Here is a 27,977-nt window from a genome sequence, read left to right as displayed (position 1 = left end):
CACTGGCCTCGGTCGGGATTTTACAGTTTCTGGACAAGCACAGCTGTAAAATTCTGCTCTTGTTCTGCTTAAACCAGAATGGAGGGTTAATTAGAATTTGTATTGCCAGATCAAAAGAGATAATTTGTAAATCCTTCTACCGCATCCACCTTAATGACTTAATGCAGTCAGTGTATCCAACTAATGGTACTTAAAACATTTCATAGAAAAATGAGCAGATGCCTAAAAGGTAATGTTTTAGGCATCTTCAAGCAATGGGCCAGGTTTATTGCGTAAAACATTGGATGCCCAACTGGTATTTTTTAAAATTTGAATCAGAATTTTTGACCAAAGGATTTCATTTGGAATGATATAGAATGGAATGGAAATTGTGGGATACAATGAAATAACAAGCTGTCCAATGTACACATTCATCTTCTGCTGTAGTTATTAGGGTGGGATTTTCTGCACAATCCACTGCATGTTTCATGGCAACGGAGGCAGACTGAGTTGGCTGGCAGTGGGATCTTCTGGTCCTTCCTTCATCAATATGATTTCTTGTCGAATGCACCCCTCACTGCAAGGGTTGCGCCATCAGTGGGACTGGAAGATCCCACTGGTTTGAATGGCCACCAAGTTCTGGACATAGTGTTCTAATGCCACTCTGATGCATCCTCAGATTTAACCATGATCTCCTCAGCATAGTATCAATAGGATCACTGGAATGTCTATTACATCGTATGACTCTTTCAAAAAGTGGAAAGTAACATACAATGAAATCAACATTTACAAGCTAAAAGTTATGAGGTTAAATTTATTCAAAGATCCAATAATACACAGAATTGGTAATTCATAGGAAGATTCTTAACCAACAAATTATTAAATTAAACGTAATGAGTCCATAAGTCTTTAAAATATCCTTTTTATATTTAATTTTATATTGTATAAATCAAAGAACTCAAATCAAATATTGTATTTATTGAAGTTTAATGGGTGACATAAGTTCTGGATGATGCAATAATGTATGATCCTAATCCAATTTTCCAGATCCAGGGCAACACAGTGGTGAGCACTGCTGCCTTAGCACCAGCCTTGGGTGACTGTATGTGAAGTCTGCACATTCTCCCCGTGTCTATATGAGTTTTCATGGCTGCTCCGGTTTCCTTCCCCAGTTCAAAGATGTGCGAGTTAGATTGATTGGCCATGTTAAAATGTCCTGTAGTATCAGGGGGACTAGCTAGGGTAAATGCATGGGGTTACAGGGATAGTGCTGGGGGGGATTGTTACCATCGCAGGCTTAATGGGTTGACTGGCCACTTTCTGTACTGTAGGGAATCAATGTCCATAGATTGTGACCCTTTTACCCAAACTAAAGCTGAACAACAAGAGACATATCTTCCAGAATATATGATATTTCCCAAATGTAAAAAACCTGCAAGTTTTCAGACCACAGAACTTGTCAGGTGGCATAGTAATGCTTTTGAGCATACGATGTTCTTAGTGGTTCACTGATCCATTAGATTAAAAACATCTCTTCCACATCCTGTCATTTTACATTCATGAAAGCTTTAGTTTTTTTCAAAAGGAAACTATTGTTTTTGAACAAAGATAGTCAGGGAAAATCCTTTCAGGATTGAAAGTTATTATTGACTATAGTACCTATGCCTGGCCAATTCAGAATATTGGTTAATTCTGGAACTTTTTGAAGTTTATTTATTAGTGTCACAAATAGGCTTACATTAACACTGCAATGAAGTTATTGCGAAAATCCCCTAGTCACCACACGTTTGGGTACACTGAGGGAGAATTCAGCGTGGCTAATGCATCTAACTAGCACATCTTTTGGACTGTGGGAGGAAACTGGAGCATCCAGAGGAAACTCATGCAGACACAGGGAGAACGTGCAGACTCCACATAGCAAGAGACCCAACATGGGAATCGAATCCAGGTCCCTGGCAGTGTGAGGTAGCAGTGCTGTCCAGCTTATCAATCCCCTTTGAAGTACAGCCCATTCCACCATGGAATTTGTATGATCTGTAAAAGGAATTGTTGCAGGCATTGAATGTCTTTCATTCCAAGCTCTATCTTATTCTTGCTGAAAAATTCAGCGAAAGGTTTGAAATATTTCATATCAGTCATGGGAAGAGTATGAATTTAGAGCTGTGTTTAAAAGCTTGACTGATGGTTGCTGCACAAAATGAACAAATCCACCTTTGATATCAAAAGCTCATCCTTCACTATTCCTGAATTGGAAATTCTCTTGGAATTCAAAACTGAAAATTTGTCTCTTTTGCTCCAGTGCTTTTTAATGTTTTCTCTTTCTTCTTGCCAAGAATACATTAAACAACATATCAGAGATATGGCAATGCTCTTCTATAATAAGATGATAAAAAGATGTGTGCCTGATATTTATGTCAGCTAGGACTCTCACCAGCTTTTACAGATGCACCATAGAAAACATTCTTTCTGGTGGTATCACAGCTTGGTATGGCTCCTACCCTGCCGAAGACTGCAAGAAACTACAAAATGTAGCCCAATCCATCACGTAAACCAGCCTCCCATCCATTGACACTGTCTACACTTCCCGCTGCCTCAGAAAAGCAGCCAGCATAATTAAGGGCCACATGTACTCTGGACATTCTCTCTTCCACTTCCTTCCGTCGGGAAAAGTCTGAGGTAATCCATCAGCCGACTCAAGAACAGCTTCTTCCTTGCTAACGTCAGACTTTGGAATGGACCTACCTTGCATTAATTTGATCTTTCTCTAAATCCCAGCTATGACTGTAGCAGTACATTCTGCACTCTCTCCTTTCCTTCTCTATGAACGGTATGCTTTCTCTGTATAGCATGCAAGAAACAATGCCAATATATATGACAATAATAAATCAGATCAAATCAGTATGGCTTCAGCTAATGACAGGGTTTGCTAGTAAGCTCTTTAAATCTTAAAGAATAAAAAGATGTATGCTGTGCCTGATATTTTTCTTAGTGGAAACCACACAGCCATTTTTGATATTAAGAGATGTAAATTTGAAAATGCCTGAATAAAATCTAAAAGGTTGAGGTTTTTGACTTGTAATCCCAGGATTTTACTACATGACAATCTCATTGCATTACTATTTATTATTATAGAGTCAGCTCGAACAATTTACTGGTTCAAAATGAACTTCAAAAAAACATATGTTTTCTTTAATTGATTTTCTGCAGTCAAACATCCTCCTCTCTTGAAACAAGAGATACATAGGAACTCCGAGTGGGAGTGGGCAATTCAACCCTTCGAGCCTGCTCTGCCTGATCTTATCCTGGTCTCAACTCCATTTTCCTGCCTGCTCCTCATAGCCCTTTAGCCAGCTTTTCATCAGAAGCATAACGATCTCTTTAATTGATTCTGCCTCTACTGCACTCTGGGGCAGTGAGTTCCACAGATTCACAAATCCTCATCGCAGTTTTAAACTCATCTCCTTTTAATCTATGGGGGAGCTATCCCATCCCACCCATAGCAGGCAGTGGGGGACAAGGGAGGGGGCAGACAATGCAAAGGTCCGTTGACCTTGGACAGGATTTTTTGGCGTGAGCACAGCTGGAAAATCCCACCTTTTATCTGTGGCCTTTTGTTGTAGACTGTCTGACAAGGGTGAACATCCATTCAATGTTCTTATTAATCCACTTTATCATTTTGTATACTTTAATCAGATCCCTCTCCTCATTCTTCTGAATTCCTGCCAAGCATCAACTGCTCCTCATACGACAGCTCTTTCATCCCTGGAATCAATCTGGTGAACCTTCCCCGAACTGCCTCCAGTGCCACCACATCCTTCCTCAAGTAAGGAGACCAAAACTAGACACAATATTCCAGGAATGTATTATTTGTAGCAGAAATTAGAGACATTCACACAGGTAGAACCAAAGATACTGAGCTATCTCTTTCAAAAATAATGAAGGTGACACAAAGAATTGTTTTAGAAGAAGGAGAAGTAGAATAAAACATGAGACAGTGAGAAAAGGAAGGAATTAGTGAGGAAATGGTTGCAAAAAATACCAGAGGATAGTAAAAACTTATAATTCATGATTTATTGTGCGAGGTTAAACAGGGCTGTTGACAGGGCAAATTCACTAAAGTGGCAAAGTTTATACATAAAAATCAAGATTTTATAAAATTGTTGTTTTATTTTAAGGCACTCTCAGTTTGACTAGAGTTTCCTTATTTGCCACATAAGAGTTAATAACCAGGTGTACAAAGTAAAGCATCTTTGTAGATAAAGGGGAGAAAAGGTCTCCTGTTTGTAACACAGCAGCAACTAGAAAAAAAACAATTTGAAGTCTTTAAGATATAACCTGTACAAAAATAAATAGCTTTAAAAGGAAGCTTAAAAATAACTACACTCCTTCATTGAAGGTATACGATACCTCAGGTATTCTATATATAGTGTTGGAATGCTACATCTGAATTAGTTTTAAAATCTTCCATAAAATATACACACATGTTGTATGGGGCTGATATGTAACAAACTATTATAGACACACCAAAGGCAGTACCTCAATCATTAAATTACAGTTACTATGATTACAGGTTTGTCGTCTTCGCAATGGCTGACTTGTCGAGCGTTAAGACTGAAACAGCAGCATATAAGAAAATTTTACAGTATATTAGCCTAACTTCTGAAAGGCAACGTTCTCTATCATCTGAGGTAGATAACTATCTGGCAAAACAACAAAAAGAAGATATACAGTGGTATTTGCTGTCGTACTACGTCAAACAGATCTACTTTGTTGACCTGTTTGGGTCAGTTAGTGCATTTTCTCCATTTTCCTATGGCTACGCAACCTTGAAGCTAAGCAAGGTTGAGTCTGGTTAGTAGGGGCTGTTGGATTGTATTTCTTCTTGCGAGTAAAGTAGCCATGTTTAGCACTCCTGAAGGAAGCACTCCTCAGTCACAGATTTGGGTTGTTTGGAAATATCGCATTTATCCTCTTCTGCAATTTTGCCAGTGTATTCGACACATAAAGCAGTCCGCTTCCTTTCCCCCTTGCCACAAGTTCTTGAGCAGGCGGACCAAGCGCCCAGCTGCCAAAGTGGGCATGGCATATCAGCACAGGGTCTGATGTCCTCTGGCTTCAATGCCCAGTTACATTCCAAGGACACTTTGCCATCATTGTCCTTGCACTCTACGTTTCTCCTTTGCCATCCTGACCCACAGCTCTGAGAACATTCTGACCACTCTCCAAGTGAATACTGAGAGGCAATGGATTGCCTGATGGCATTAGGGGACTTCTTGGTTGCTTTGACTTTCTGCTTGCTAAATAGCACATCTTTGGGGATGAAAAAACTGTACTTCACCCTGGGAGGCAAGCCATCTATACTAATAGACAGCAGCTGAATGGTCAGTGGCTCCTGTAGCTGTTTGAAACTTTGAATTCTTTCCAGGGTGGTAGAGGAGCCACTGTATTTGAGAATAGCCCCTCCAACTGGAATATCTTGTTCGACTGTTATCACTGAATAGTCTCCATTCAGAATGTATTTATCATCCAGTAACTTCACAGCCAGGTAATTGCCATCATGTTTAATCCCTCTGTGGCTCCGCTGTTTGATATCTATATTGGTTGCTCCAGCAGGGATGGTCACAATGTCATTATATCCATACCTAGGAAGACAACAAAAATAAGTTAAATCCATAAAAACAAATGTCTGATCATAAGAAATGGATTATTTGTTACGGTGTAATACAAGGTGCTGCCACAATTGAGGAATTTCGTAGCGTGAATGAAGAATGCAACCTCAGGGCCCTGAAATTATGGCTGAATTATTGGCAACAGTTTCTGAATCTTCAATGGAATCTCAGCTAAATAAATTTGGATGTGAAGAAAGTTGTTTTTCAATGTATCTGTAGCTGATAGAGGTCCAGTTTGCCTAAAATCCCTATCTCTGTCTATAAAGGGCACATCACTAATACTATTCAGAGGACTATTCAGCCCATCATATCTATATTCATGCTGGCTCCTTAGCTATAGCAGTTTCCTCTGGTCCCATTTCTCTTCTCTTCCTCTGAATGCTCTTCTTTTTCAACTTGTTACCCACATTTATTTACAAATATTGTTTTAGTTTGTGCCTCAATGGGCAATTATGGTAAGGCATGCCACGTTTGAATAAGCATCAATGTGGCGTGGCAGGGGGAGGTGGAGGTACTTTGCAAATATTGAGTGATAATTAGTTAGCAAAAGCAATAAAAGGCAATGGGATTCTGTGTTTTATACATCATGCCATTGGTGTTAAAAATTAGTTAGAATCATTAAATCTCGCAGTGCAGAAGGAGGCCATTTCGGTCACCAAGCCTGCACTGACAACAATCCTATCCAGGCTTTATCCTCATGACCACATGCATTTACCTTGCAAATCCCCCTGACACTAAGGGGCTATTTAGCATGGCCAATCCACCTAACCTGCACATCTTTGGACTGTGGGAGGAAGCCAGATATCTAAATAACAATTCAAACAAGCTATCTTATTCAGAATCCAATGTGCGAGTTTTTTTTTAACTACTGCCTACTGCAGACAATAGTTTAACCAATACTAACCCATGAATCATTTGTTAAATCTGCTAATTATTTTTTGCTCCAGATGTAAAAACCAAATCATATAAATGCTTGTAAAATACTAAGCACACATCTCCCACTGTAACTACTGGATTTGTTGGCAGCTTTTAACTTTGAACAGCGAGGAAGCTACCAGAGAAATGGACATACTTGGACTTGTTCAGAGAGCCACTTATTTTCCTGCATGTTGAGCTATCCCCACCACAGACTGCGCACTTGTCAAATTTCTTGCTGGATCCAATTACATGGTCGCAACCCGCTTTTACACATTGACCTTGAACACAAATCGATGTTGTGTCAGGACCACATGACGTTCCATCAATCACCTGCAAGACCAAGAATTGATTTAAATTAGTTTGCATTTCATCATCATAAAGATATTCTGTTAGGCAATGTTTGAAAATGTGATTGGTATGATGGAATGTTGATTTAAACCAGGGTCTAAATTTTTCGCATGGTGGGGGCCTCGTGACCCATCATCCAAAGAGTTGGCAAGGGGTAAACCAAGTGCAGTGCAGCTGCGTAGCACTCGAATGAGCATTCAGTGGCTGCAGGTGGGTCTTCAGCCCCTGACCTGCTGCCAGCCAATTCAGATTGGCTGGAAGCCCACCAGTCCCTGCAGTGACAGCGCTGCTGTGGACAGAGAGGAAATGCAGGAGGACACCCGAGACAAAATCCAGGCACTAAACGCAGGGTGAGGAGGGTAGGGAGGGCCTGGGGGGTAGGGGCAAGGGGACAATCAAGGAAGAGGCCAAGGGGGGAGGAGTTTAAAAAGGGATCCTGGCTCCTGGTGGGGGGCTTCTAATGGGAGCGTTTCCTCTACCCCCTCCCTTCCCACCAAAGATGTAACTCTGTTGATTTGCAACCTTCCTCCACACAAGTTGGGGACAGTATGGTAGCACAGTGGTTAGCACTGCTGCCTCACAGTGCCAGGGCCCACGTTTGATTCCAGTCTTGGAGAATCTGCGTGTGGAGTTTGCACATTCTCCCAATGTCTGCTTGGGTTTCCTCCGGGTGCTCCGGTTTCCTCCCATACTCCAAAGATATGCAGGTTAGGTTGATTGGCTATGTTCAATTGCCCCTTGGTATGAGGGAGATTAGCAGGGTAAATACTGGGGTATGGCGGTAGGGCTTGGATGGGATTGTTGTCAGTGCAGGCTTAATGGGCCAAATGGCCTCTTTCTGCACTGTAGGGATGCTATGATTTTAAGTTCAATCCTCCAGCCAGCCTAAAAATTAAGAGTGAGTGGGAAACAGCCCTTAAGCAGCCAATAATTGGAGAATGGCTTCCTGTCTGTGGCCTTGCACTCCCGAGAGTAAATTCGCTGTATAGTTGGACTGGGCTGGAACCTGAAGGGGATCCTGACCCTTCAATTCTTCATTTCCGCCATCCCTGCTCTCATCTAAAACCCGCCAACTGGGAGGAGAGCATAAAATTCTGGCTCAGGATAATGGAACAAGGGGAAGGAAAGGTTGATGCTATCTTATACCAATGTACACTTATCCAAAACCCCACATGAATTAAGTTATCTTATACGTTCCAATTAAAATTTATGATAATATGCAGCATATTTAGTTGCTTAGGACAGGCATCTCATCGGAGTTTGGAGTAGGCATTGGAAAGGAAAGTTGCAGTGTATTCCAATCTGTCTGAAATAACGTTATTTTCTGAAGCACAAGAGGATGGAAATATTACATCAGATTTTTAGGGCGGAGTTCTCCAGCCACGCTGATCTAAAAGCCACAAATCCCTGGCCAACCGTCAACGGCATTTCACATTCTCTGCAACCCGTCCGCTAAAATTCCGGTGTTGGGCAGGTTGGGAGAATTCCAGCCTGAGGTTTTTGACCCTTTTAGTTATGAAATTAGCTCTCAAAGTGCATTGTGGTGCCGTTAGAAAGAGATGAATTAACAAGCTTAAAGTTTATTTATTAGCTTCACAAGTAGGCTTACATTAGTTCTGCAATGAAGTTACTGTGAAAATCCCCTAGTCGCCACACTCCGGCATCTGTTTGGGTACACTGAAGGAGAATTTAGCATGGCCAACGTGCCTAACCAGCACATCTTTTGGAATGTGGGATGAAACCAGAGCACTCGGAGGAAACCCATGCAGACACGAGGAGAAAGTGCAGACTCCACACAAACAACAGCAACCCAATCTGGGAATCGAATCTGGGTCCCTGGACTGTGAGGCAGCAGTGCTAATCACTTTGCCACTGTGCCGCATAATCTTACCACACATGCTTCACACTTCTAATAGGAAGAATTTAATCAAACGGGCCAACAAAATGAGCCTTGATCTAATTGGCTAGTCTAACAAGAAATTATTCAGCATTGAAATAAAAGTGCCTGTTTGATTATAAATCTGAATTGTTTCCTTGATAAAGAAAAATTAGGACTTAAATTAGAAATTACATTAGCAGCCTGTGTTTTTGTATTCTGCCTCCATCAAGCTCACACTGCTAATTAACTACTGTAGCCAGGATTGGGTTGTGATTCGATAGAATTTTTTTCCACAGTATCATAACATTTTACAGACCAGAAGGAGGCCACTTGGTCTTTTGTATCTTTGCCAACAATCCAATTAGTCCCATATCTCAGCCTCTCCTTCTGCTGCTTTTAATGTTTTCATTTAAAAATATTTTCCTCACTTCCATTTAAAAAGCCATTTTCAACACTGCTTCCAACATGTGCAAAAATATTTCCCCTATTCTTTCCCTTTGCTATTTCGATGTTGATCTTAAACGCATGTCCTCTGACAAGAATTGACTGACTCCTCCTAGTACAGCATCTCAATTACCAGGTTCATAGCACATCATTTTTAACGCCCCCCGCCCCCCCCGCAACTGATGAATTTTGCGATGGCGGAGTCAGCCCCGGATCGCTCGGCCCCACTGCTGTCAATGGGGCTTCCCATTTTTCACACCTTCCGTCGTCACCGTCAACAGGACCGGGAGATCCTGCCAGTGGGAATGGCCAGGGCATTCCGCCTGCAATATCCAAATCTGTCTAACTACACTGTGTGCATGCACCCAATGCCTCAATTAAAATAAACGGCAAATGCCAGGAATTTCTGGTGCAGTGGATCAGGTCGTTGTAGTGGCACAGTGGTTAGCACTGCTGCCTCACAGCACCAGGGACCCACGTCCGAATCCAGCCTCAGGCGACTGTCTGTGTGGAGTTTGCATTTTCTCCCCGTGTCTGCGTGGGTTTTCTCTGAGTGTTTTGCTTTCCCCTCAAACTCCAAAGATAGGCAAGTTAGGTGGGTTGGCCATGGTTAATTACCCCTAAGTGTCCAAATTGATTAGCCATGATAACTGTATGGGGTGATAGGAATAGGGCAGGGGTGAGGGCCTGGGTAAGATATTCTGTCAGAGATCGGTGTAGGCTCAATGGGATGAATGGCCTCTTCTGCACTGTAGGTATTCTATGATCTTGATGCGGTGAGCCCACCAAAAGTCCACTGTCTTTGACAGGGCTGGAACATCTCACCAGAAGATCCCACTTAAAAAGTAATTTCATAGAATTATGCATGTTAATATTGGAAAATTTTAGGCACTAAAGCTTTTTCTGATCACTTCATGAGATACAATAAATTAATCCAGTCAATCAAAGCACCAGATTTTCAGAATTTATCATTTTAAGTTGTTACAAAGCATCAGGCGGCAATGTGGCACAGTGATTAGCATTGCAGTCTCACAGCGCCCAGGACTTGGGTTCGATTCCCGGCTTGGGTCACTTTGTGTGGAGTCTGCACGTTCTCCCCATATCTGTGTGGGTTTCCTCCGGGTGCTCCGGTTTCCTGCTATAGTCTGAAAAATGTGCTGGTTAGGTGCATTGACCCGAACAGGCACGAAAGCGTGGTGACTAGGGAAATTTCACAGTAATTTCATTGCATTGTTAATGCAAGCCTTGCTTGTGTCTAATAAATAAACTTTTAACTTTAAATGACCCAACATAGTTTGCAGATGGCCCATATGTAATTTTTGTGCTTTATTACAGAGCAGGAACTTTGCAGAATATGTTATTTACTTTTATGATGCAAAATTAGTGTCTCCAAAAATAATTAAATGCAAATGCCACAATATAGTTAAAAGTCTTAAATTGATCACATTGAAGCTTGATGGTGCCAAAACAATGATTCATAGTTATAATTCATCCACTGTAATAAACAGAACACCGAGGTGCTGACAGCATAGCTATTATCCTTGACAATCTGGGCAGCATCTAAAAATAATTAAACATAAAACGTTTCACTCTCCTTTAAAAATGCAGCGTAAAGCTGAGTTATATTGAGGACAGCCAGCAGTTTCTGATTTCGTCTCACTAGACACAAAGGAGAAAAATGCTTGTGAATGGGAGTTGCCAATCGTAGCTGGATGCTTGAAATCCCAGCAGTGGAAGGTGCCAGGATTAGAACATCGCCCTTTGCTTGTACGTACATGCTTATGCTTTTTAAATTTGTTATGGACTATAAAGAAATGATGTGATAAATAATACATTAAAAAAACTTATTAAAATGATGACCTTAAATGATTCTTGTAGCTTACTGGACAGATCCTCAGCATAACTGCTGCGATAATTAATATTTTGTAAAGTATCCATTTTTTTCATAATTAAACATGAAAAGATGGCCTGACGAAAATTGCTTCAGCAGGGCAGGATCCATCTGTACCATTATCATTTATATTTTTGTGCCATCTCATACCTTTATCTGATGGTCACCCTCCAAAACTTTGCTTTCCCCTCCACTCTACATACTCTGGTAGACATGCTGATTAGGTGCACTGGCCATGTTAAATTCTCCCTCAGTGCACTGAACTCTCGCTGCAGTGTGGCGAATGGGGGATTTTCAAAGTAACTTCATTGCAGTGTTAATACAAGCCTACTTGCGACACTAATAAATAAACCTAAAACTTACTCCCATTCTCACAACTCTTTCTTTTTTTGCAGAAGGGTGCAGAATTCCATGGAGAAGTTGAAAATAGGAGCTGGTGAGAGGTCGTTCTAGTTGCACCACCTTGATGGCCAATGGCAACCTGCACTCATGGCTCCACTGGGAAGGTGTCTTCTTCCTGGAGGCTGCAGATATCAGCCACAACTTCCCATGAAAGCCTCCTGGGATGATGATGCTACTCAGGCATGTTCAGAATGCTGATTGTCTGCCTCTAGATTTGGGCCAGAGTTCTCCAATGTCAAATGTCCATCCACCACTGCCAATGAGAATGGAGAACTAGGCACTCAGCGCAGCTGGGGTTCTCCGGTCCTGTTGCAGTGAATAGAGCTTTGGCTGAGGTCGGAGAATTCTGGCCAGGGTGTTGAGCCTTATCTCATTTGAGTTGCATCTGTTCCCATTGTCCCTGCCCTGTGGAGTGCAATGCAACTGAGGAGAAGGCAACCAGTGTTGCTGCTGCCCTTCCCAGTGCTATTTGTATTGCTGCTTCCCTTGTTCTTCTTTGGTGTACAAAGTAGAGCAGCGTAAGCTGCCCTCCTGCCACAGTGAAGGCTGAGTTAAGTCCAAGACAGACAAATTAGCTTCCAGGGAATTGGAAACCACCTGTCGAACAGTAAGAGCACTCTTTCAGGATAGTAGCCTCTCACCAAACCATGGCTGCAGCTCTTCAGTTCCCAGCCTGCCAGTTTCATTGCACAAGCACTTCCTGCTGTTTTCTCATCTTGGCTTGCTTTTGTCCTTGGCATGTTCCACACAGCTCTGGAGATCTGCGCTGTTGGCTGTTAAAGCCAGAATTCTGGTTCAAGTGCTCGGCTAATTGGCTTTTAAATATTTAAATAAAAAGGTGCTTGCAAACCCACCTGGGTCAAATTGGAGTTTCAGCAGGATCATGGTGAGAGCCCAACAAGATGTCAGACTTTTCTGAGCTCTATGCTTCATCCAACCACTCATACACAAGCCTGTCTCCTAGTGCCAGTACTAATTCTCAACCGCAGTCAGAACTCTTCAATCTTGTTTGCCCTGCCATGGCTGCCAGTGGGAATGGAGAATTTGTTGTCCACCAAAACTCCATTCACTGCAGCAGGACTGGAGAACCCCAGCTGCAGGCAAGATCAGAGAATTCTGCTGACCACTTGCTTGGGTTTCCAGAACACTAGTCCATTAATGTAACATCAGAGCCTTCAATAGAGATGACTCACACTTGCAATGAACAATTCATTTCTCTTGGCAATTAAAAATATGAATCAATCAACAGGACAACTCCAAACACAGGATGCCATGGATTATTTTTAATAATTCATGGGACATGAGTGTTGCTGACTGACCAGTATTTATTGACTATCCCTAGTTGCCCTTGGAGAGCAGTTGAGAGCCAACTGCATTGCTGTGGCTCTGGAGTCACATGTAGGCCAGACCAGGTAAGAACATAAGAACTAGGAACAGGAGTAGGCCATCTGGCCCCTCGAGCCTGCTCCGCCATTCAATATCGTGGCTGATCTTTTCGTGGATTCAGCTCCACTTACCTGCCTGTTCACCAGAGCCCTTAATTCCTTTACTGTTCAAAAGTAAGGTAAGGACAGCAGATTTCCATCCCTAAAGGACGGATGGGTTTTTCCAACAACTGACAATGGTTTCATGGTCATCAGTAGATTCTTAAATCCAGGTATTTTTTATTGAATTCAAAATCCACTAACTGCTGTGGTGGGATTTGAATTAGGGTGCCCAGGATAATGGGATTTGAACCAGGGTCCCCAGATCATAAGCTGAGTTCCTGGATTAATAGTGTAGTGATAATACCACTAGGCCATTGCCTCCAGGATAAAGTAACGTGGAAATCTGACAATATTAGTAAGATACCAGGAAATATATCAAAAATACAATGTTACTCAAACTTTAAATTATTACGCTGACAAATCTGGTGAAATCGTACCTGTAAATAACTAGAACAAAAGTAAAATAAGGCAGAAATAAAAACACAAAATGGGGGAAACATTGAGCTCGTCTGGCAGCATCTTTGGAGAAACAGATGCTGTTTGACCTGCTGAGTGTTCCCAGCATTTTCTGTTTTAAGTTATAGCGGTAAATTACTGTCTATTCTAAGGAGGTACTTACTTTGGATTCAAATACTTTAAACTCACTTATCCCTCTGGCACGGCAAAACAGTTTGCACCGATCTCTTGGGGAAACGCCAGAGTATTTAGGTATCCAGTTAACCGTGTTGCCAGTGAAGTCTTTGTAATTCCAGCTGTTGTACTTTTCACACTGCTCCTCTCTGAAGCTTTTTCCTGTTGCAAAATAAACAGAGTCTCAAAGCTATTTTCTTTGTGTCACGTTGGGATTGAGCCCTATCTTATTTTAAAATATTTACTCTGTTGTGATAGGACTCAGATCCAAAGCCGTGGGCATTTTTCAGAACAATGTAACATCTGCGCGCTAGACAAAACTATAATATGCTCACATTTCTGTAGGAAACACAGTTGACGTGGACATGTTACTTTCAAACTTTGAAAACAGCATTTTAAAAGAGAGAGCAGTACCCAAATTAGTTGTAGGATTACAAGACAGCATTAGCATCGCTTGATCCATTTAACTCCATCTTTGCGACTGCTTTCTTCTTATTCATTCGTGGTTCATGGATTCGCTGGATGGCTAATATTTATTGCCCATCCCAGTTGCCCTTGAAACTGAGTGACTTGCTAGGCCATTCTAGAGAGCAATTGAGAGTCAACCATATTGTTGTGGCTTTGGAGTCAAATGTACACCAGGCAAGGATGGCAGATTTCCTTCCCTAAAGGACATTCGCAAACCAGATGGGTTTTTCCAACAATTGACAATGGCTTTATGATCATCAGTAGATTCTTAATTCTAGATATTTTTTATTGAATTCAAATTCCACCATCTGCCATGGCGGGACTTGAACCCTAGTCCCCAGGATGTTAGCTGAATGTCTGGATTAATAACCTAGTGATAATACCACTAGGCCATCGCCTCCCCATTGGATTTGCAGAGAGCATTCAACCCAATGGATTGTGTTGCATACATTTCAGAATGGGGATAGGGGCAGATCCTCCAATTTGTCAAAGTGGTCAGGTACCAGTTATTGGAGCCATAGGCAGCAGGAAGTACTGGAGGTTTAGTTAGAGAATTAGTTCCATTTCACCTGCCACACCTGACCTGAATGCCTGATTCTGTTACTGGGTCTTACATCTGAACATCTCATAAGAATCTCTATAGTGCAAGAGGTGGCTATTCAGCCCATCAAGTCTGCACCAATTCTCTGACAGAGCATCTTAACCAAGCCCTATCCCTGTAACCCACATATTTAGCTGACTAATCCCCTAAACTTGACATCTTGGGACACAAAAGGGAAATTTAGCATAGCCAATCCTCCTAACCTGCACAATTAATGAATGAGCACAGTAAGCCAAAATATTTCAACACACATATTTGATCTATATGACATATGTGCCTTATTTTTAACGTGTTAAAGTTAAGTGTTTATTCATAACAAAGACCTTGGGTCAGATAGTAAATGTGTGTTACCATGGCCAGGATTTTTAATGGCATCAAGGCCAGGATTAGAGGCAGGCCAGCATGCAGTTTAGTGGTTCATTGTCATGAACCCAACCTAGAGTCATTTTCAGTGAGGGTGCTGGGGGACAGATTGGCTGCCTGACTATTATTGCAAATTACTGAACCCATTAAGGTGCCGTTCCTGCGCTGACTAGAATTGAGTCAGCAATATGGATAGCCCATGTTGGGGTGGACCACTTCCTGCCTAACCTGATGAGTTCAGGGCAGGTATTCAGGATCATCGAGGGAAAGTCTGAGTGACTTCTCACAACGGACCCATATTGGCCACTGGACATCTACTGGAGCAGTTGCCTCTCTGGGATTATGCCTAGGGAGAAGTGGCATTTTTAAATACATAACTCACCCGCCCTTGCTGCTCATTGCCTGCATGCTCAACTCCCAACTCAGCCAATGAGGCTGCTAACCTCCAAGTGCTGGAGGTCTTCCAATCGGAACTCAGTGCCTGCCCACTGTCACTGTTGGAAAGCCAGTCTGTTCTCTGATCTTTAATTGGCTGGAGCATTGGAGATTGTGGTGGGGTTTCTAAAGTGTGCTTTGTGGGGCCGGGACCCAGAAGTGGCTCTCACGTCTGGTTCCTGACCCGGGATTGGAAATTTCAGATCAGTAAGCGTATTTCAGACAAACCTGGCAATCAGATGGAACTGATGGGTTATGGCTTGTGAATGTGGAAGAACACGTGACCCATTTACTTTCTGTGTAGTATATATTATCTTCTTGAGGTAATTCCACTTATTCCACAGGTCATCACTCCATATTAACAATTCTACAATTATTCCCAAATCACTAAAATAATCCATTTACCATTGCTATTCAGACAATCTAGTGTATTGCAGGAATGGTATCGTGTTCGCTGTCCTTCACAATATCTTCCACCATTTTGAGGCACTGGATCATTGCATTCTCTGAACGAAAATTGCACACCTCCACCACAAGTTCTGGAACATTCTCCCCAGGGGCCCCAAGATCCCCAGCTTCCCTGGACTACAACCTGCAAAAGAGACAAAAGCTGCACTGATGATGTTGTCTCAGGAGGCCATGTGTAATTGCATTACAATGATTACCCGGCATTTATCTCCGAAAAAATAGGCTGCCCCAATCAAAGCAGTTCCAATTTACTACCAAGGCTGCCATTTTCATTTTGTTAAATGCACCAGTAGTTTTGTCTTTCATTCGATCAATACTTTTTCAAGTGATTATCCACTATAATTTATGATGTTGCAAGCTTTGAACTCTCTTACTCCCATCAAATGTTTATGACGGTATAAGAGCGTGGCTATAAAAAAAGAGATTTGTGGAAATGAGTGAAGCAGTTGGTCCTTAGATTTGAAGAGTGGCACAGTGGTACAGTGGTTAGCATTGCTGCCTCACAGCATCAGGGACCCAGGTTTGATTTCTGGCTTTGGGTCACTATCTGTGGGGAGTCTGCACGTTCCCCCTGTATCTGCATGGGTTTCCTCCCACAGTCCAATGCAGCTGGTTAGTTTCATTGGCCATGCTAAATTCTCCCTCTGTGTATCCTAGCAGGCACTGGAGAGTGGTGACTGAGGGATTTTCACAGTAACTTCATTGCAATGTTAATATATGCCTACTTATGACTAATAAATCAACTTTAAACTTACTTAAAATCTAGCCCAAACATTTTTCCACTTAGGACCATGTCAGGATCAAGAACTCCAAGGCCATGAACATACGAACAATGCAAATTAAAGTTCTCTCTGCTTTGTTCCAACGATAGGTCTTAACTTCAAATGAGCAGTTTGTTACATTGTGAACTTTTCCTATGAAACAATGACCAACTTTGGCCAAATTATGGCTAGTTTGTTCTGTGAACGTTGGATAGGTTGGTGCTATATAGCTTTTGCATAGGACACTTAAAAAACGTTTATTTATTAGTCACTAGTAAGATTTACATTAACATGGCAATGAAGTTACTGTGAAATTCCCCTAGTTGCCACACTCTGGCACCTGTTGTTCGGGTCAATGCACTAGCCAGCATGGTCTTTCAGACTGTCGGAGGAAACTGGACCACCTGGAGGAATTCCACGCAGACACAGGGAGAATGCGCAAACTCTGCACAGACTGTGACCCAAGCCGGGAATCAAACCGGCTCCCTAGCGTTGTGAGGCAGCAGTGCTAACCACTGTGCCACAGAGGAAGACACAGTAAAAAGTCTGACAACACCAGGTTTTAGTCCAACCGATTTATTTGATAATACTCACTAGCTTTCGAGGGGACTGCCTCTTCGTCAGGTGAACGGAGAGTTCTGGCCTCAGACAGAGCATATAAAGCACAGACAGTTTAGAGATTACTGATTAGAATGCGAATCCTTACACCTAACCTGCTGTTCAAGACCTGAAGTGGCTGACAATGTGAGTGGAAGGAGCACTGATCACAGGTTACAGAGATGTGTATTGTCTCCAGACAGTACAGTAAGTGAGGTTTTGCAAACCCAGGCAAGTCATGGGGGTTACAGATAGTGCAACATGAACCCAAGATCCCTGTTGAGACCGTCCTCATGTGTGCGGAACTTGGCTATCAGTCTCTGTTCAGCGACTCTGCGCTGTCGTGTGTCGTGAAGGCCGCCTTGGAGAATGCTTACCCGAAGGTCAGAGGCTGAATGCCCGTGACCACTGAAGTGTTCGCCAACAGTAAGGGAACAGTCTTGCCTGGTGATTGTCGAGCGATGTTCATTCATCCGTTGTCGTAGCGTCTGCATGGTCTCCCCAATGTACCATGCTTCTGACCTTCGGGTAAGCATTCTCCAAGGCGGCCTTCACGACACACGACAGCGCAGAGTCGCTGAACAGAGACTGATAGCCAAGTTCCGCACACATGAGGACGGTCTCAACATGGGTTCATGTTGCACTATCTGTAACCCCCATGACTTGCCTGGGTTTGCAAAACCTCACTTACTGTACTGTCTGGAGACAATACACATCTCTGTAACCTGTGATCAGTGCTCCTTCCACTCACATTGTCAGCCACTTCAGGTCTTGAACAGCAGGTTAGGTGTAAGGATTCGCATTCTAATCAGTAATCTCTAAACTGTCTGTGCTTTATATGCTCTGTCTGAGGCCAGAACTCTCCATTCACCTGACGAAGAGGCAGTCCCCTCGAAAGCTTGTGAGTATTATCAAATAAATCGGTTGGACTAAAACCTGGTGTTGTCAGACTTTTTACTGTGTTTACGCCAGTCCAACGCCGGCATTCCCACATCACCACTGAGGAAGGATAGAGAGAAGACCTTCATGCCATCAGCTTGGGCTGGATTCAAACCAAGCACCAGGACATTATGTGAATTTATTAATGCACCTAATACCTGTGGCTCCTCTGCTGATCTCCCTGTCTATCATTTTTGCTGTTCATTCTGTTTCATAATTCCAACTTTGTTATCTAATCAGGACACTAATATGAAATGAAAATTTTTACAATATCAAAGTAATATAACATTTACAATATCTGCAATCACTTAAAAATCAGTATTCACTTTTTTGTGAGACACAATAAGATTTCTCAAACTTACTATCATATTCCAAAGGTCCCTACCATTCCATCACGCCTGATAATTTTCTTGAACACGTGCTCCCTCCTTTTCCATATAACCTTTGATCACCATACCAATCAAGAACCAATCTATTTCTGTCTAAAGTAAACTCAATGATTTGCCCTCCACAACCTTCTGTGACAATGAATTTCATAGATTCACCACACTCTGGTTGAAGAAATTCCTTCTCATCTCAATTCTAAAGGGTCATTTCTCTATTCTGAGGCTGTGCTCACGGATCCTAGTCTTGCCTGCTTATGGAAACATCTTCCCTATGTTCTGGCACATGAGTTATATGAAAATAAAATATAACAGTATTGTGAGGGCAGTGGGGGGGGGTGGGGGTGGGGGTGCAATCTTCAACTTCTGGCTGCCCATTAATTGCCCAAATGAGTGGCAGACAGTTAAAAAAAAATCAGGGTGGGACAACTTGTCTATCTCTTGGGGCTCTACACCATCTATGTGATTTCTAGGCTGTCGTTCACATTTTTTTATTCATTCAAGGGACATGGGCACTGCTGGCTGACCAGCACTTATTGCTCATTCCTAGTTGCCCAAGAGCAGTTGAGAGTCAACCACATTCCTGTGGCTCTGGAGTCAGATGTAGGCCAGAATGGATAAGGACAGCAGATTTCTTTCCCTAAAGGGCATTTGTGAACTGGAATGATTTTTCTGACAATCAACAAGGGGTTTCATGGTCGTCAGTAGATCCTTAATTTCAGGCATCTTTTATTGAACACAAATTCCATCATCTGCCATGATGGGGTTAACTGGACCTCTACTTGTTTTGGACAACTCAGAAGAAACTGAAGTCCTATGCTGTTGCAATATAGCACACCTTGTGTTATGAAAGTGTCTGTGGGGCCAAGTGAACCACTGTTCGAAAGAAATTGTGATTGTGTTTTCAAGTATTTTATCTCTTCGTTATTCTTAATATGCAATTATGATCTGCCTATCTTTAAAACCATATGTATCAAAAGATCAGTTGAAACTTTTGAGATGTTAAACTCACAGTGAAAAAGAAAGCCTGCACAGTTCTACACCTTACCTTTAGGCTGGTTACCTCGTCGTTATCTACGCATACACCATCCAGACAGATTTTGTTTTGCCCACATGGAGTCCCATCTCCCCACAGGAGACTTCCATTCCTTGTGTGACATATGGGCTGATCCTCAATCCTGCACCACAGCTGAGAGCAGACGTCAGAGTCCGAAGTGTTTGGACAGTGTCGGTACTCCTCTCCGAAAATCTGTTGGCACTGTGTGTCCAAGTCATATGCCTGCCCTGGCAGCTCAGTGGGCAATGGAAATGATTTAACAGGAGCGTCGAGCAGGCAGTCACCTAAGAACACCAGATGCAATCCAGTATTATATTTTGCACGTTTAAAGAACATACATATTACCTTTAATGAGCTTTGACAATATTTTATTTTCATATAACTCATGTGTCTGGATGAAGGGAAGATGTTTCCATTAGCAGGTAAGAGTAGGATCCGTGAGCACAGCTTCAGGATAAAGGGACGACCCTTTAGAACTGAGATAAGGATGAATTTCTTCAACCAGACAGTGTGGCGAATCTATGGAATTCATTGTCACAGGGCAAGTCATTGAGTTTGCTTTACACAGAAATAGATGGGTTCTTGATTGGTATGGCGACCAAAGGTTACAGGGAAGAGGAGGGAGAATGTGGTCGAGAAACTTATTAAGCATGACTGAATGGCGGAGCAGACTCGATGGGCCAAAGGGCCTAATTTTTCTCCTATGTCTTATGGACTGATACTTTTTTTAGGCATTTATGGAGCCCATTACATTGTGCCCAAACCTTGCATCCATTTTACATCTATTTCTGTGTCGATATTTATAAGGAACATTAAAACAGCATCAATTAACTTAGCTGCAAGTAAATTTCTTAATTTTAGTATGAAATTGATCATGGCTATAGAATAACTTCAGCCCAGAAGCTCCAGGTAACTGGAGGCTGGGGGCTGATGCAGAATGATTTCTGGAGAGAGGAACATATTGGAGAGGAGAAAATCAGTTTGCGTTCAAATGATAATTTAAAAGTCAATTGCCAAGATGCATTTCATAATTAGGTAGAGCTGTGAACTCAAACCCTAGCTCTTCCTGATGCCCATGAATAGTTCTAGGTTTGTCAAGCTAATCATCCATCCAATGTTGAAGATGATTACATTATTCGATGCCAGGAACACGTTATGGGCTTATAATCAAATCAGCTGTCAGTTTCACACCACACATGATTATCTTTTCCATTGAAGTCAGCAGGCTTTTAATTTAATTCATTCTATTCTCAGACTATATGCACCCTGCAAGAGCCCAATACTGTATTCAAGAAATTCCAGTAGAGGAAAAAATAATATGGTAATAACATTGTGGCTTCATATACAGGCACGCTCAATAAATATTGGCTCAGTATTTACTGAAGCAAAAGGTGGAAACGTTGAAACATGTTAGCTCCTGAGGTGGAAGATTTATTTTAGGTCATATCCACCATAACTGAAACATTAACATATTTATCATTTTCAGATCTATATCTGTAATGTATTTCTAAAATTTAATGAAAGCAGACATATATTGAATCACACTTAAGTTTGTACAATCAAGAAATGAACAACTTTTCTGTAATGACCATAGAATGCTGATATCAGTTGAAAACTATTACTATTAAAGTTTATTTATTTGTCACAAATAGGCTTACATTACATGGGCGACACAGTAGCACAGTGGCTAGCACTGCCGCTTTACAATGCAGGGGCCTGGCTTGAGTCACTGTCTGCGTGGAGTTTGCACATTCTCCCTGTGTCTGCATGGATTTCCTCTGAGTGCTCTGGTTTCCTCCCACATTCTGAGAGACGTGCTGATTAGGTGCATTGTCCCGAACAGGCACTGGACTGTGGCGACCATGAGAATTTCACAGTAATTTCATTGCAGTGTTAATGTATGCGTTACTTGCGACCAATAGATAAGCTTTAATTTTATTAATTCTGCGGTGAAATTACTGTGAAAAATCCCCTTGTTGCCACACTCTGGCATCTGTTCCGGTACAATGAGGGAGAATTTAGCACGGCAATGTACCTAACCAGCACGTCTTTCAGAGTGCGGGAGGAAACCTGAGCACCTGAAGGAAACACATGCAGACATGGAGAGAACGTGCAGACTCTGCGCAGACAGTGACCTAAGCCGGTAATCGAACCCGTGTCCCCAGCATTCTGAGGCAGTAGAGCTAACCACTGTGCACTGCGCCACCCCAGGTCATTTCTTTTTTCAAAGAAAACTCTCAATATTCTTGTTCTGTCTTTATTGCAGTGTTGAAGATTTGGAAAACTATCCAATATATGCCAGTACAAATCCAATATCATTGGCAACTACTGAGAAAATAGAAAGTAATATAGTAATTTCAAAATTCAACATTAAATGTATTAAAATTCAAAATTTGGTGAAATTGGACTGTGGCCACAATCTTGCTACACAGAACAAATTTGGAGACAGAAGCCTTGAAATGGTGTCATAAGATCCAACAGTACAAATGCTTAATATGGTCTTCTAAAATTATGCCTCCACTAATTTTTCAGCCGAGTTCGAACCCAGTTTAAAATAAGTGAATTAATACTTCCACTAACAGCAGTGCTAATCACTCTACCACTATCACTAGGTATTTTCACCCGAGAGATCCTGTTTATCACAAGTAGCTATTAAAGGATTAACCATATTTACAGGATTGCACTGTGCTTTTAATACTAAAAGTAATGGATGAAGATGCATGTGCAGAACCCAATTTACGAACTAAACCTTCTGTAGAATGATCAGCCTATTGAAATGTATTAACTGCCAAAGAAAAGATGCCTCCATCGTAAGTGGATTCAATTTTCAAGTCCTTACTTCTTCATCCATGTGCATCGCTGTGACAACTTTATTGGCAGCCAGAAAAAACAAGCTTCATTGAAATAAATGTTTGGAATCGTGGCATGCGAGTCTTTTACTGACACATATTGCATGGTTAACCATGCATGCACTATTTGCGTTAAAAATGTTGAAACAGGTGGGGTTTTCTTTGGTTAGACATTGATCTATTTGTGTTAACTGGTTTGGTACAATTTGGGGATGAAAAAATATCTCCTACTTTTTTCAAATTCATTCTTACAGGAGGTGGGTGTCGCTGACTAGACCAGCACTTATTACCCTTCCTAACTGCCCTCCATTTCAAAGGGCATTTTGAGAGTCAACCACATTGTTGTGGCTTTGGAGTCACATGTAAGCCAGACCAGAATTCCTCCCTTAAAAAAGGACATTAGTGAACCAGACGGGTTTTTACAACAATCGACAATGGTTTCAAGGTCATCATTAGACTTTTAATTCTAGATTTTTATTGAATTCAAATTTCACCAGCTGCCGTGGTGGGACTCGAACCCTGTTCCCCAGACAATTACCCTGGGTCTCAGGATTTTGAGTCCAACGACAATACCATCATGCCACCCCCACCCCCGGCCCCCATTTCTATAAATATTTATCAAAAGTGAAAAATAAGGTTCCAACATGACTAAGATACAATTTGGTGAATTGTGCTTCTCCATGTCCACATGCTATCCTAGTCTGGGTCTAAATTTTATCACAATATCAGCATTTTTTTCCAAGCTACCATCGATATAGGCTGAGTGAGCTTGTTGATAAGCTACAAATCAGTAGATGGCTTCAGGCTGAAAATCTGGGGCATATGGAAATTGAACAAGGAAGCCCTCATTATACGTAATTCAGTTTCAGCTAACAGTGTACTGGCACCATGAGCAAACATTTACAACAGAGGTATTTTTCCTTGGTTACAAAATATGGAGGCTTTTAACAAGTGGTTAGATATCAAGACATCGTATGAAATTTACAGTAGTTTTGAACAATAATGTATCTTACAAAAGGGGGTGGCACAGAGGTTAACACTGCTGCCTCACAGTGCATGGGACCCACGTTAATTGCAACCTTGAGTGGCTTGTCTTTGTGGAGTTTGCACATTTTTTCCCCCATGTCTGCATGGGTTTCCTCTGGGTGTTCCAGTTTCCTCCCACAGTCCAAAGATGTGTGGCTTAAATTTATTGGCATAATAAATTGATCCTTAGTGTCAGGGGGATTAATAGGGTAAATGTGTGGGGTTACGGGGATAGGGCCCAGATGGGAGTTTTGTTGGTGCAGGCTGAATGGACCGAATGGCCTCCCTATGCACTGTAGAGATTCTATAGTCAACTGTTCTTCAACATTAGCTATGCAACAGGTACATACATTTCCCCAAAGTTGAGCCAACCACTCCATCACACTGCAGCTGCATCACTTACCATGACCATTGTAAAAGAATTCTGTGATATGAAAGGCACTACAAGGAGACCATGGTAGAGTTCTGTTGAGACGGATAAACACCGGAGCCATCATATGGTGTTTCCCCATCTGACCAAATAGCTGATCACATGTCTTTGAATCATCATGTGGCATGCTCAATTCATGACCTATCAGAATGAGGAAACGTGAACCTGGTCAAATCCAAATTGAAAATAGCAAGACTATACAATTCAACACAAAAACAGAAAAATGTTGGAAAATCTCAGCAGGTCTGACAGCATCTGTGGAGGAACAGTAGAGCCAACGTTGAGTCTAGATGTCAACGAAGGGTTATCTAGAATCAAAATGTTGGCTCTATTCTCTCTCCACAGATGCTGTCAGACCTGCTGAGATTTTCCAGCGTTGTTTTGTATTTATTTCAGATTCCAGCATCCACAGCATTTTACATTTATATTAAGACAATACAATTATTGTGGTATTGTTGGCTAAATACATGTAATATTCCAAAGTGATTACAGCTTCTTTTTGAGCAACTTTAGTGACTATATGGTATTGTTTTTAACCATCAATCAGCATTTCTAATGTGCATTGAAAAACTGATTCCTTGGCAATAGGTAAGAATGAACCTTTTAAGATAGATATACATTCTTTTTAAAGAGCTAGAATCATGCTGCATTCCATTATCTGGTTATTAAGATAAACGATGGAACTTTAAACGGCATACTGGCTGCTTTCAGGCTTCCTGCCGGACAAACTGAACAGCAGATGGAGTTGTTGATCGATGACTTCAGATAAAAAGATGTAACTGATCCAAGTTCAGAATTCCATTGTATCAAGTCATTTCCTATTCATCCTCATCGTATAGAATTTGTGGTCCAGAAATAATATTGAAATGTGTCATTCAAATTGAAAGATATACATACTTTCCAAATATTTATGATTAATGCTTCATCGTGTTGATTGTTGCCAATCCCACACATGGCCTGTGCACGAAACATCAATTGCAAAAGTCTACATTCAGTTGTGATAGTATTTGAACTTACATTGAAATCAGAGTGGTTTATTGAGATGAGGAACTGATATTAAAAATGAGATGACTATACACCAAACGTTCAGCAAAATCTTAGTTTAAGTTTTGAAGAGTGAGAGGGGATCTCATCAAAACATATAAAATTCTAACAGGGTTAGACAGGGTAGATTCAGAAAGAATATTTCCAATGGTGGGGGAATCCAGATTGAGGGGTCATAGTTTGAGGATAAGGGGTAAACGTTTTAGGACCAAGATGAGGAGAAATTTCTTCACCCAGAGGTGAAGTAATTGAGGCCAAAACATTGTCTGATTTCAAAAAGAAATTAAATATAGCTCTTGGGGCTAAAGAGATCAAGGGATATGGGGGCTAGGGGGGAAAGGGGGAAAGGGGGGGGAATCAGGATATTGAATTCATTGATCAGCCATGATCAAGATGAATGGCGGAGCTGGCTCGAAGGGCTGAATGGCCTACCCTTAGTTTCTATTAATGTGGATCTCTGCCTTTTAGAATACATTCTAATGATTGGGCATAGCTACAGCTGTAGTAACTAGATCTGTGCACAAGTTGTTCTTTTTCTGCAGAATAGCAGTTACAGAGGTAGCCACGAATAACACATCTTGCATCAATGGAAATAGAAATTTTAATTCAAGCATAACGGTAACTCAAATCTAAATTGTCAGAAAAGTAGCAGAATCCACTGACTTTAATATTTTGTAGGTTTAATGCTTGTTTTTCGCTCAATGTAGTGACAGGAAGAACATACTTTGACAGCAAGATTAAAATGTTCTAGGTATTTGTAATGCTAATGAGAGAACACACAAATACTTCCATTTCATGCATTTTATAGTCTACTCAAGTTGAAATAAATGTTTATTCACATTGATGCAAAATAGTGTTGTTTGTGGCTACCTCTGTAACTGCTATACAAAGAAAAAAACAACTTGTGCACAGTTCCAGTTATTTCAATCCTAGCTGCACCCAATCATTTGAATGTGTTTTAAAAGGCAGTGGTCCATATCAATTAGAAGCAGGAGTAGGCTATTCAGCCCTTCCAGCCTGCTCCGCCATTCATCTTGATCATAGCTAATCATCAAATTCAATATCCTGATTCCCCCCTTTCCCCCATATCCCTTGATCTCTTTGGCCCCAAGAGCTATATCCAATTTCTTCTTGAAATCAGACAACCTTTTGGCCTCAACTATTTTCTGTGCTTGTGAATTCCATACATTCACCTCTGGGTGAAGAAATTTCTCTTCACCTCAGTTCTAAAAGGTTTAATCCTTACCCTCAAACTATGACGCCTAGTTCCGGACTCCCCCACCATTGGGAATGTCCTTTCTGAATCTATCCTGTTTAACCCTATTAGAACTTTATAGGTTTCTATGAGATCCTCTCTCACTCTTCTAAATGCCAGTAAATATAATCCTAACCGACTTAGTCTCTTCTGATATGACAGACCTGCCATCCCAGGAATCAGCCTGATAAACCTTTGCTGTATTCCTTCTAATAGCAAGTACATCCCTCCACACATAAAGACATCAAAACTGCACACAATACTCCAGGTGTGGCCTCACCAATGTCCTATACAATTGCAGTAAAATATCCCAATTCCTTTAGTTAATTCTTAAAAATTGAGAATGAACTGACAAATGTTTTCAATCTAGACTACTGAACCATTTACAAGTGTACTAAATGTTATTTTGCATGAATCACACCAATGATGCAAGTGATATGAATCAAAAGTGTGGTCCACTGAGCATTAACGCTCCAAGCCAGTGAGTCGGCTCATTTAGAAGAATGAGAGGCAATCTAATTGAAGTGTAGAGGATGGTAAGGGAAAATCGACAAGGTAGAGGTGGAGAGGATGTTTCCTCTTCTAGGACAATCTAGAACAAGGGGTCATTGTTTCAGGATAAGGGGTTTAAAACAGAGATGAGGAGAAACTGCTTCTCTCAAAGTGTCATGTGTCTGGGGAATTCACTATCCGGGAGTATGGTGGATGCCTGGACATTTAAAGAGGTGGACAGATTTTTAATTAGTAACGGGTTTGAAGGGCTCTGATGAATGGGCAAGTGGAGTCGAGGCCAAGATGACATCAGCGATGGTCATATTAAATGGTGGAGTGGGCTCGAGGGGCTAAATTACCTCCTCCTGCTCCTAGTTCTTATGATTCTTATGATAAAGTGTTAGAAAACTATCTTCCTTGAGCTGATCGCAAACTGGCAATTTAAATTCAAATTTGCATCACTTCACACCTGAATTACATGATTCACTTTTGTTCCCCCACAAAGTCAATTTGCCTTGTGTTGCTTCAGACTGCATACTATATATGGGCTAATTGGAGACCAGGAATGTAAGTGTGCAGAACTGTTTAGTTGTAAAACAACAAAAAAAAATGATATCTAATAAAATGTTTACTGTATTCCAGATGTCTCCCGCACCTTGTGACCACAGAAGGTGGAAATGTGCCAGATTCTCTCAGGAGTACAAAACTGACACTTAGCCAAGTCTACTCTGGGCAAAGCAACAAATAATCTTTGAGGAAGTCCAATTTTCAGTGGGGAAGTATAGCTATTGTATTTTAAAATACTTCACTTTTTCAAAGTTAAGTTTTGTTTAAAATTACCATTCAAAGAAAACAGGAAACCTGGAAAAAACAAAACATTTCTGTAGAGGGGGAAATAATATTTTTGTAAGTATCTGATCCCCTGCCCCCAAACAGTTAATAGATGACTATCGCTGCCATTCCCTAACAATGGGAGCATTGTGTCTTTGTGGTCATAATCAGGTTAGTGCTTCTGTACGCCATAAATTACTCATATCTAGAGGTAAAATCTGAACATTATCTTGTTTTTCTCACATTTATCCCACTTAACCGGGTTTAATCATTAAAGGTTGGATTTTACAAGTCCCCCACCAGGTGCATTTTCTGTTGGGGCAGGTGATGA

General features: G+C 41.4%; 1 protein-coding gene across 1 annotated transcript in view; it reads right to left on the bottom strand.

Moving 5' to 3' along the window:
* Positions 1-4,032: 4,032 nt before the first annotated feature.
* LOC145359752 (A disintegrin and metalloproteinase with thrombospondin motifs 8-like) overlaps positions 4,033-27,977 on the bottom strand; it is a 34,785-nt gene continuing 10,840 nt past the window's right edge. The window contains exons 3-8 of the mRNA XM_080214511.1: positions 23,998-24,165; positions 19,711-20,003; positions 15,920-16,106; positions 13,637-13,809; positions 6,721-6,896; positions 4,033-5,621 (exon numbers count right to left, since the gene is read on the bottom strand). Coding sequence (XP_080070637.1) covers positions 4,883-5,621; positions 6,721-6,896; positions 13,637-13,809; positions 15,920-16,106; positions 19,711-20,003; positions 23,998-24,165 — 1,736 coding nt within the window. The 3' untranslated portion in view covers positions 4,033-4,882. The remainder of the gene's footprint in view (positions 5,622-6,720; positions 6,897-13,636; positions 13,810-15,919; positions 16,107-19,710; positions 20,004-23,997; positions 24,166-27,977) is intronic.

Source organism: Carcharhinus amblyrhynchos, chromosome 29 (genome assembly GCF_965287045.1).
Source record: "Carcharhinus amblyrhynchos chromosome 29, sCarAmb.v2.hapA, whole genome shotgun sequence".
NCBI lineage: Eukaryota > Metazoa > Chordata > Chondrichthyes > Carcharhiniformes > Carcharhinidae > Carcharhinus > Carcharhinus amblyrhynchos.
Note: the sequence above shows the minus strand (reverse complement) of the source record. Positions and strands in the feature narration are given on the sequence as shown.